This window comes from Nematolebias whitei, chromosome 1 (genome assembly GCF_014905685.2).
Source record: "Nematolebias whitei isolate Nwh7 chromosome 1, NemWhi1, whole genome shotgun sequence".
NCBI classification, from domain to species: Eukaryota; Metazoa; Chordata; class Actinopteri; order Cyprinodontiformes; family Rivulidae; genus Nematolebias; species Nematolebias whitei.
Genome location: NC_056498.1, coordinates 24,856,217 through 24,867,609, shown reverse-complemented (window position 1 = coordinate 24,867,609; position 11,393 = coordinate 24,856,217). Strand labels below are relative to the sequence as shown.

The following is an 11,393-nucleotide window of genomic DNA, read 5'->3' as shown; positions in this document are numbered from 1 at the left end:
ATAAATCCGGTTAAAATCTGTTAATAAAAAAGGTCAATTATGTCTGGTTTTTTTTTAAAGCCATAAATTCATTAAAAAAGCAAGAACTTTGTAATCCCTTTGTTTGCAGTTTATGTATATAAACAAACAATAAGCAGGACTTGAGTAGAAACATCTGCCATAAATTTATAGAAACCTTTTGTTTCAAACAAATCTAGAGATTAAAGTTTGGAACCGGTGTCTTTAGGAGGCGGAGCGACTTCTTAATTCTGAGATCTTTAGGGGACGGTTGTTTGTCTGTCCTCACATCAGTTATGATGGGATGTTGGATTTAATTATTTACAGAATTGCACATCGGTTGAACTGTTTGTTTCTAATGTTTTCCAGAATTCGCTGCCGGAGCTGGACAACCCGCTGTCGAAGAAGGTGCGCCTCATCGTCAACGATCTTCTTGAGAAGAGGCCGAACTCCATGAAGGTAAATCCAACACAGAACACTGATACAACTTTTTAGCAGTTTTTTTCACGTATTTGTTTTCTATCTTAAACTTGCACAAAATGTTATTGAACGAAATAGAGGTAAATAAATAAATAGTAAAGATGGAGTTTAACTGCCCTCTAGTGGAAATGGGAAGAAACAGACTTAAAACTAAAAACTACTGTTTTTATTCAACTTGTTGCAGAATAAACCTCGACTCAGCTCAGAGATGTTACAGAAACGGATTTTAAATCAGTTTGGAGCTGACGATGAAACATTTTCACGTTTTACTTTTGAACTTGGAAGCCTTCTGGGTAGTCCCAGATGTTTGTAACCAGATCAGTTTAATCAAGAAGCTAATTGTTAATTTTACACGCAGTTGGTAGTTTTTAATGTTTAATAAGATTTTACCAACAATGAGTGGTTATGAACTTAAAAAAAACCCGTGATTTTGTTTTCAAGATGTTTGAGAACGCGTCGCGTTAACTTTTTTCTGCTCCGTTTAGCTGCAGATCGTGAGGCAGAGAGACAAACCGGAGGTGCTGTTCCGTCAGCTGCTGGTGGAGGATAAAGGTTTGCACGGCGGAGCGTCCTACGTGGACTTCCTCTGCTACGTTCACAGAGAGATCAGGCAGCTGCTCACCTAACCCGACCTGAGGGACTTCGTCTCTGTAAGACTTTAATAGTTCAGGTGATCCACACAAAGGTCCAAAGCCATCCAAACAGAAACAGTTGGGAATCCAACAGCTTTAATCTTTCAATATTTATCACTCAGGAGGGCTGAGTAAATGTGGAGCGTTGACTTGGACAACACGCAGTGAGATGAACGGACCGGAACCACCTCAGCTCTTAAGGCTGAAACCGTCGTGGCATTAGGCCCACCGGCAGGAGCAATACTTCCACTGCGCAATCACTTCCTTACAGAGTTTATTTCCATTTCATCTGATACGTTTAGAAAAGACCAAAGCTGTTTTGGGGGCTACATCTTTACTTCATGCTCTCCTGAGGAGACGGGGTGTGAGAGTCTCTGTAAATATTATTTGCTGTCTAACTGAAGTGCGTTGGATAAAAACATGAAAATGTAAGAATGAGCCAGACGACTGAAAGTTTGTCCTGTTATTACACCACGTCAGATTCACACCCGACCCCCCCACTGAAGTCGCATTCTTTGACCATTTATGGCCGAGTTCTCTCCTCGCTCCGTGCAGCGATGCAGAAAGCGTTTTGTTTTGGCGTTCTGAGCGTATAATGAAGCAAGCTCAGCTGTCGCTGCGACCGGACAGACTGCAGCAAACAAGGACGAGAGGAGAAACACAAAATGTTTTTCTTCAGTCCTCGAGACGGAGTTGATGGAGAAAACTTTGAGCAAGATGAATGACTGCAGTGTTGAAAGGCTTTTAGCATTCTGTTCCAGCCTGAGTCATTCATTTTACAAGTTTACAGAAATTTGCACACACTCATAGGAAAGGAAAAAAAAAACATTGCCAAAGTCGTAGTAAAATAACACAAGTTGGACCTTACAGAATACTGCGATAAATCCAAATCCTCTGTGCTGTCGTTTAGTAGTGAGAATCCACCAATTGATACATGTAACTTAAAATGTGATTAGTTCCCAACACTGGTCCTTGAGGAACACCATCCTGCATGTTTTAGTTGTTTCCTTGCTCCAACACACTTGATTCAGTGATTTTATTACTTCAAGTTCTGCCAAAGCAGGGTAACGACTAAAACATGCAGGATGGCGTTCCTCAGGGACCATGGTTGGGAACCATTGCCTTTGTGTTACTGATTACTGCAAAGAAAAAGAAAATAATTTTGGATATATCGTGCAACTCCAAGTCAGTCTCTGTTTAGACAGAATACTTTTTAAACAATACTAACTCTGGCCAATATTAGAATAAACATGACTGTGATAATAAATATCACGATGATATTCACGTCACTCTGTGTGTGGGCGTCAAGAGCACCGAGTGTTTACTGACTGCAACATCCAAACTGAAAAATAACTTGTGATGCTGATGCTGCGCAGAATATCGCAATAACTTTGATATATCACGCAGCTCCAATGATTGTTTTATCAGCTCACCTTCAGTGAATAGGAAGTTTACTTTTACCCAACAAGAGTCATCAATCTTGTTTAATTACTTAACATTCCCGTACTGTACAGTAAAATACTATCACATTTCTTGTTTTTATAAGTAATTCTTGACATAATTCATTATATTCCTCTGATAAATCTGTCATAAGTGCGTCCATTACATTTATTTGTATAATAAAAGTGCAATTTTTGTTCTTTAAACATCACCACCTGCCTTATGTGTTAATGACTGAGATGTTTTAGTCAAGAGGACGTGAGGTCGATGCGTTTGGTTTGTTTCAGACTTATCTCAGGTGATTGGAGTCGAACTGAAAAGGCTCCTTGTGGAGCAGTCTTAATGTTTCTGTGTACATTTCATCTCCAAATGTAAACAAGCTTTTGGTAATTAAAACTTTGGACTGTCGCTGCTGTTTATGGTTTGTTTGCAAACGCTTTTAAACAAATAGAAATGTCAATTTTAACTAAAATAAGTTGAAACTGGATGTTTGGGTACCTGTGTGTAATGTCGTGTCGCCACCACAAGGGGGCATGACTTGATAGTTCTACTTGGAGCAGCTCTCAACTGCTTCAGCATTTATTAATCTCAAAATAATCACAAATGGGGAATTAGTTTCTAAAACTGTCTTTTAAGATAGTCTGTAAGTGGATGTTTTAGTTTTTTTTTACCCAGAAATTGAACCTATTTTGGAAATTTAACTTGAAACTTAAAACATTTTGAAATTAAAATGGCCAAAAATATACAAATACACCCAGGAAAAGTCTGGTTTTCTTTACTAAAATCAAACGTTCTGTGAGTGTGACTCCCAACATGTGAGCACTTTAATAAATAACATGTTAAATCCTTCAAAATATTCATAAATCTATAAATCCCTCACATTCCTGGGTAGTTTGAATCTTCCCGTTTCTAACATCCATGTTACTGCGAGTAAAAATAACAAACAGAAAATGTCATGAAAACACTCCGTAACATAATGTCCAGACCTGTCTCTATAACTGACTTTAACACAGCATACCCCCCCCCCCCCCACCACACCCATTCATTGCCAATCAGTGGTTTAATCTGGAGTTAATCAGGCTGATAAGTGTAAACAATAAAAGGATCAGTTCAGTCGACAACCTAAAGTAATGAATATAATACAAAGTTTATCGTTACAGAAACAAACCTAAAGACCTGGAATTAACCCAAGAGCAAACTCTTTTAATACTGTACAACTCAATGACCTCAACTCTGCTCTCAGTAAAAACTCCTCCACAGGGCTAATAAATAAAAATAACATGATTGTTTACTTTACAGGAAATGTACATACATAAATAAAAATACACTAAAAGCAGCTTTCTCTCGCTCTTTTTTTTTTTTACCAAGTCCTTTTCGTTGAACATCATACTCTAACACCAGTGTGCTTAAAACTACGGAACCCGCCAAGTGCCACGGAGCAAAATAAAAATAAAGGTTACAATTAAAAAAAAAAACAGTTTGAGAAATCGTGTGCACACATTTGCTTCAGTGAAGTTGGACAATACCTTAAATCTAAATAAACCTATTTGTTTTAACGCTGCAAACGTCAAAGCCAATAAAGTAGTCCTTCCACGTTTTTTTAACGATTGTCAACTTTAATAATACTCGTGTGATTGGGACGGTATGGGATAAAGAGTTAACAAAAAATAAATGCTTTGGACAGGCGCCGCCATTTTGTAGTTTTCTTTTAATAAGCCTACACTGTTTTGCCAGTCAAAAGCACTACACTACCCAGAAGCCAACAGTGCTTCCGGCCACTGCTTTGTGCTGAAATGGGAGGGAAAGTTTTGCAACGCAAATCTGCGCTATTAAGTTCACAGAACTGGCAGGAAGGTTGCAAATAACCCTGAAGCTCAATTCTCCACGTGCAAATCAACCTGGACGGTGAGCTTCATCACAAAATATATGTATGTTGTTAAAATGACATACTGTAGGTTTAAGAGTTTAGAACATTGCAAGAGTGTGGGAAGGGTTTATTAAGCCTTAAAATATATATGAATACTAAAATATAGCGTTCCTACTTCACTTTTCCACCTTTCACGGGGGTGTCTGGAATGTAACCCCCACGATAATGAAGGGACTACTGTACTTTTCATGTCACTAAAGAAACCAACAGTTTGAACAAAAATTCTGAAACACTGCTAGTAGGTGTGGAGGATGATCACGTTTTGGGTTTAGTGGACAGGGCTCAAGACTAAAACATGAATTTAATTCAATTAGGTGACGCTCCGGTCATTGCTAGTGATATTACTGAGCATTAAATACAGCCACATAAAGTACTGCAACTTAAAGATGGCTTCTAAACACTTGTTTGTTTTCCGTTTAGATCTACTCCCTCAGCTTCCGACTAGAAAACAAAGCTCAACGCGTCAGCCGGTGTGCATGAACTCAAATGTTTTTGCAAACCCATACCCACAGTTCATTAAAGGAACACATTTAATGGCCTCCATTGTTACATTGCGCTCCCTGGCCCATGGCGAGCTCCGTACGAGACAAACCGTTGATTATGGTCCAATTTTGACATCAGTACAATTCTTGTGTTGTCTAACTGGCAAATAAACGTGAACAAAGTCTGAAAAGTTTAAATTTAACTCTTACCTAATGTTTTATCTTTAATATATACAGCTCAGAATGGTACATGTTTTTCTTTTCATCTTAGTCTTTCATATAAAAGCAGAATCCTAAATCCCACTCGGTCAGTAGGAACACTCTGGAATCTTTAAACTGGTCCATGTGACACTAAATCAGATCTTGTGTTTAATAGTTCGATGCTCTGAGAAGTCAGTGATTTCACTTGGCGGAAAATAAAACTATATTTAAAACCATAAACTTGTAGTGAAAATCGATTTATACCCAAGAAAAGAGTTTCCCTCCTTTACTTTGAATCGTGTTCTCCAGTGTTTTGTCTCCAGCTGGCTGTTTGAAATAATCGGAGTAAAAAGCGGTTCATTCCAGAGTGTTCTCACCACGCAGCCTCCTAATTGTGGCCCACAGTAATGAACAACATTTTATCTATGGTCAAAAGTCTGCATAGCACACTGTACACAGTACGAGTCCAAGTCAGTAATTGGGCCATGCGAAAGATGATGTTCTCTTCCAAAAAAAGCTTCCACGGGCAGCCAGGAGTTAGAGAACATTTTCAAAGAGGTGCATTGATCGCATGATGTTTTCATCCTGAGGATACAAAGAGACAATGTCACGAAGAACGCTGAATTCAGGCCAACGGTAAGAAAAAGCAGATTTGTGAGAATCCAGCTTACATTTTGGCAACAGTCGATGAACTCGTCTATGGTTACCACTCCGTCTTTATTCTTATCCATCTTCTGTTGGTGACAAAGAAACCATGAAGGATTCCCACAGCTTTGCTTGAAAAATACGTCCGGAGAAGCACTTGCCTGAAAGAAGACTTCTACGTGCTGACGGGGCGTCTCCTCCTTCAGGACCGGGTACGTGCATTTACCCATCATGTCATAGATGGCCTTCATGATATCCAGCATTTCCTGTTGCACGTGAAAAAAAAAGACAGTTTGTGAAAAATGACCAGAAAATTTTAGGTTATTGGGGGTGGGGGTGGGGGGGATTTCTTAGACATTCACCATTGATGATTATAATCTAAGATACTTGCTAGTAAATGAAGCTCAGTCTAAAAGTTTTCAGTGTTTTTTTATACTCTGCTTTCAAGAAGCTAGAATTTGCCTTGAAGTACTTTTGATCAAGAGTTTTTCAGGCTTTGTGGAAGACTTTCAGTTTTATTTTGGTCTCTTTGGTTGCTTGTTTGTACTGAAAAGGATTAGAGCCATGGTGCAAAAAAAACCTCTCCCCCCCTCCCCCCACCTGAATTCTGACTTTAATCTCAACATTTTGAGATTAAAATCAGAATTCAGGAGAAAAAAAAATTACAGTGTCACTGATCCTCTTCTGTATACAGAAAGGATTAGAGCCACAATGATACTGTATTTTTTTCCTTAATTCTGAGATTAAAGTCACAATACCTCAATCTAATTTTGACTTTTTTTCAACACATACCAGTACGGTAATTCTGATTCAGGATTTAAAAATAATTTTTTTGTACAGTGGCCCTAATCCTCTTCCATATAGGTATGTTTTACTCATTCTCAGAAGTTTTTTTTATTTTAAGTGAAGGCATTTAACACTGACCTATGACACATTCAAGCATAAAAACACTATTAAACTCAAGAGATAAACCTGTGTTGTCTCAGTTTAAACAAAAAAGCACCAATGAACCAAACTTCAATCAGATTTTTAGCTAGCAGGTGAGTAACTAGCTAGATTTGTTATCGGCAGCCTGCCACAAAAACATTTGGAGTCAGTCTCCCCACCATCACAGACCTCTACACCTCCAGATGCAGGAAGAGGGCCACCTGCATCATGAAGGACTCCACTCACCCAGCACACACACTTTTTGTCCTGCTCCCCTCAGGAAGGAGGTTAAGGAGCATTAAGTGTAGAACCACTAGACTGAGGAACAGCTTCTACCCTGAGGCTGTTAGACTCATGAATCTCTAACCAGAATAATCACTGTGAAAAATCACATGTTGCTGCTGATCTGTTTCATGTTGCTGCTGATCTGTTTCATGTTGCTGCTGATCTGCTTCATGTTGCTGTGTTCATTCATGCTCATCTGCTCACACAGACTCATGTTCGTGCTGCTGTTTGACGTATTGTTTTTTTAATGCTATTAGTGCTTAGCATATTTTTAGCTGATATTTTCTTAGTTCATATTTTAGATCTTATTACTGTTTTTTTTATTTTTTTTTTTACATTTTATTGTTGGATGTAACTGGGACCCTGTGTAAACAATATGGTTCTACCACGTGTACCACATGTGGTGTAAATGACGAATAAAGAACATCTGAATCTCTGAATTTTGTCCTCACTTTCAGTTGACTTTATGAAAAGTGCCAAAAATGGCAATTTGACAAACTTTTCCACCAAGTTTACTTTTTCTTTAGTTAGTTACTACCTAAAGCACTAGATGGTCATTAACAAGGGCAGTGGTGGAATGTAACTAAGTACAAATACTTTGTTACTGTACTTAAGTACATTTTTCATGTATCTGTACTTTACTTAAGTAGAGTTAAATGTGGGCACTTTATACTTTTACTCCACTACATTTTACTTCAAGTATCTGTACTTTCTACTACACTACATTTCTATAACGCGTTGCATCACAAGTTACATTCATGTTGCGGCTTTTTGATGTTTGTTACTTTGAAAGTGACCAATGGTGAGAGGGGAGCTGGTCCATTGAATCACTGCAAAGTGGACAGGTAACGTTAGACCCGCCTTCAAGAAGAGCTGGGCCAATGACATATATTCTAGTATATATGTCACTGAGCTGGGTGCACCTGCAGCACCACTAACACACCCAAACTGGATTCCACCACAGAGAGTCAGCCAGAAGATATGCTCCACCCATGGCTTATTGACAGACTGTTCAGTACAGCAGGACAGATTCTCTCTCCCCATTAGAGCCAGACTGGACTCAAAAATCTTTGAAAACCAACTTCTTCTGAACTTGAACAAGAAATTCTTGCTGCAGAATTAAAATATGTCAGTTCATGATGTTAGGAGACAAGAGATGTCTCCAAATGGCTCAACACTCAGGTCCAAGTTTTAAAAATGGTGTCAGGAAGTTAAAATATTGTTCATTATTGACCCACTACAAGATTGAATAGACAGTATTTTAAATAGAGTTGATGACAAACTGGAGTTGAAATGATCAGTGACTGTTCCTTTGTTGTGTCTAATGCTCCTTTTGTTCAGGCAGACAACTTTTACTTAAATGTGTTTACTGCAGTTAAAATGACATTTTGATTAATGACATTTAACTCTGCAGGTCGTCCCTGAAATTCTGATTCACAGAATCACAAGTCCAAGTGTGAACTGTGTCACAGAGTAAACACAATAAAAACATGTATTATCTGCAGCATCCTTCATTAAAATGGCTCAACACTATTAATGTATTACAGAAAATGTACATAAGGTAGGTACATTTAATGATATTGTAGACCATTGCATTAAGTAATTTTTTTCATTTAGCCTTTATTTATCCAGGTTAGTCTCATTGAGCCACGAGAACTCATTTGCAAGAGAGACCTGTTTAGGGAGCACATGGTGGGGTTAAGGGCCTTGCTCATGGGGCCCAGAGTGGGGCGAATGAGGGTGGAGGCAAGTGTGGGTGTTTCACCTACCCCACCCACAATTTTGATGTTGTCGGGGCCGGGGCGTGAACCGGCGATCTTCGGATCACAAGCCCACCTCTCTAACCTCTGCGCCACCTCTCCCCAGTAGTAATACAAGTAAGTAATACATTCAGTATTTTAAAAGCAAGTACTCATTTACTTTTACTTAAGTAAAAATGTTAATGTGGTACTTCTACTTTTACTAGAGTACATTTTTTTTCTGTTTATTTGTACTTTTACTTAAGTACAGTGTTTGAGTACTTTCTCCACCACTGAACAAGGGCCTGTCAAAAACAATGCTTTTTTTTTTTCTTCCATTTTTGGGTACTATTTATTTTGAAAATCCCAAAATAACAGTTTAGCAAACACAAAATAGTATTTTAGCCCAACAAGGTGATTATAGTGGAAAGATGAGACACGTATCAGGTGGTGTCAGGTTCTTGTTCCTCTGACGTTCAGACACCGTTTGCATACTTTTGTCCTTCAATTGCCAACTTTCCTCTTTTATTATTTTAAAGCACCAACTGCTCAATCTGCTGCGTGGTAAAGCACAATAACGGGGCAGGAGTGGGTCAGATCAAAGTCCAAAGAAAAACTAAAGTCCTTCAGAAAGAGTTGCTGAACAAGGCCACTTTAAAACAAGATGGAAAACCTTGTTGGAAGCAAAATATAAGCGCGCTTTAAGACTTGAGTAGTGTAGCTCATTATAAAATCACCTTGATTAAGGGTTCTTCATTACACACAATGAAGAGCTGGTATTTTACTTATTTATAAAAAGTAATACTCTTGGACTGAAATCTCTCATCAGCCACTGAGTCAGTATCTCTGCAGATTTCTAAAAGCTGACTGAATTCCTGGTTGAATTCCAATCGTTTAATCTGGAGCCAGAACACAGTGAAGACGGGCCGAACACTTTCGTTTGTAACCAAACATTTCCAAACTTAATGTCGTCCCCTGAGCCTTCACTGTAGACGTCATTAGTACTTTATACTACTTTGTACAAAGAACCAGGTAAGTAACACATCTGAAAGTTGATCATAGCTGTTTAGTGCATGCAAAGTAGAACCCATACAGAACAGATGGATCAAAAAAAATATTCACTCGCATGAGAAATTTGCTTTTTTGTAACAAAAATAAGGCATTAATATGAACCAGTCTTTAAAAAGAGAAGGTTTAGTGAAAGTTACACAGCTCAAACGTTCTGCTGCCATATTTACAAAAAAAACCCTAATTCAGTGGAGAAAAGCGACCTTTTCTTAAACTAAAGCCTTCCATTACTGACAGTGATTAAGACATACGGCACCTCTTTAGTGATGTATCCATCTTTATTGATATCATAAAGGTTGAAGGCCCAGATGAGTTTCTCCTGCACCGTGCCTCGCAGGAGGATTGAAAGCCCCATAACAAAATCCTGCAACACACAAACACCGTTCATTTACGCTTGAACAACATCACACTGAAGAAAAACTCCACATCAGTAAACGCACAGTCAAAAAACCCATGAGATAAACAAAAACATCCTTTATGCGTCGGCCTTTCTGCAAGCAGACATTATGGTGGATATTAATTAGAGGCGAATGATGAAACGGCAGAAGTGGAGGCGTTATAAATCAAAAATACCTCATTATTCAAATGATTTGAAGGCTCATATTCTGAGTGGGCCCTCTGGGAATCCACATGTTTGTGAGCAGAGTGGACATTTAAACTCGGGGGGGGGGGGGGGGGGCTTTTGGAGGAATGACAGCTTCTCCGTCCTAATAAGCAAATATGTGTCCTTTATGAATATTAATAGAATGTTGCAAAACAACTTGGTTAAAAAGAGATTGGATCTGCATGTTTAGAGAATGTGTGTCAAACTCAAGGCCCGGGGGCCATATGTGGCCCTCGTTGACATCTTCTCTGGCCCACAAGATGATATGTGAAATTTAAAATACTTCTATCGCTTTCATTTTTTCAGTAATCTTTGATTATGATGTTGAAAACATCAAATGAGACCAATCAAACTCTTGTTGAGGAACCTGTAACCAAGAACAGATGTTGGGTTTCTGAGTTAGTGTGGTTTCTGAAATTGGCCCTTACTTTGAGAAATGTTTTAATTTAGGCCCCCTCTTGTAAGTGAGTTTGACACTCCTGCTTTAGAGGAATGTCTTGGTGAGTGCAGCACCAGTTTGGGGTTTTACTCTTGAAATTTCTGGAATTTCCAATCAACGTCCCCCTTTGTCGTTTTCCGTTCGTTATCTTTTTAGCACCAGGTAATCAAACGTACAGCAGGCTGCTATAGTACACCCCCTAGACATGTAGCTGCATCACAACATGGAGTTTAAAAAAGATTTTTCTAAGGCATGCTTCTGTTGATGTACAAACAGTAACATAGGGGACAAAGAAGACCACTGGGGGGATTGTACTCTTAGCATCATGGGAGGAGGCAAGTGTTGTCCTTGATGGCCCAAAGGTTTAGTTTCAGTTTCATCTGACCACAGCAAGGATAGATGGATAGAGAGGATAGATGGATGGATAGAGAGGATAGATGGATGGATAGAGAGGATAGATGGATGGATAGAGAGGATAGATGGATGGATAGAGAGGATAGATGGATGGATAGAGAGGATAGATGGAT

At 38.8% G+C, this 11,393-nt stretch overlaps 2 protein-coding genes across 2 annotated transcripts in view; one reads left to right on the top strand and one right to left on the bottom strand.

Moving 5' to 3' along the window:
• The window catches only part of sec24d (SEC24 homolog D, COPII coat complex component), a 79,177-nt gene extending 77,254 nt beyond the window's left edge, over nucleotides 1–1,923 (top strand). Inside the window, exons 20-21 of the mRNA XM_037686456.1 lie at nucleotides 367–456; nucleotides 963–1,923. Coding sequence (XP_037542384.1) covers nucleotides 367–456; nucleotides 963–1,103 — 231 coding nt within the window. The 3' untranslated portion in view covers nucleotides 1,104–1,923. The remainder of the gene's footprint in view (nucleotides 1–366; nucleotides 457–962) is intronic.
• Nucleotides 1,924–5,218: 3,295 nt separating this feature from the next.
• The window catches only part of kcnip4a (potassium voltage-gated channel interacting protein 4a), a 265,716-nt gene continuing 259,541 nt past the window's right edge, over nucleotides 5,219–11,393 (bottom strand). The window contains exons 6-9 of the mRNA XM_037675969.1: nucleotides 10,080–10,187; nucleotides 5,966–6,070; nucleotides 5,831–5,893; nucleotides 5,219–5,744 (exon numbers count right to left, since the gene is read on the bottom strand). Of these exons, the coding sequence (XP_037531897.1) occupies nucleotides 5,697–5,744; nucleotides 5,831–5,893; nucleotides 5,966–6,070; nucleotides 10,080–10,187 (324 nt within the window). The 3' untranslated portion in view covers nucleotides 5,219–5,696. The remainder of the gene's footprint in view (nucleotides 5,745–5,830; nucleotides 5,894–5,965; nucleotides 6,071–10,079; nucleotides 10,188–11,393) is intronic.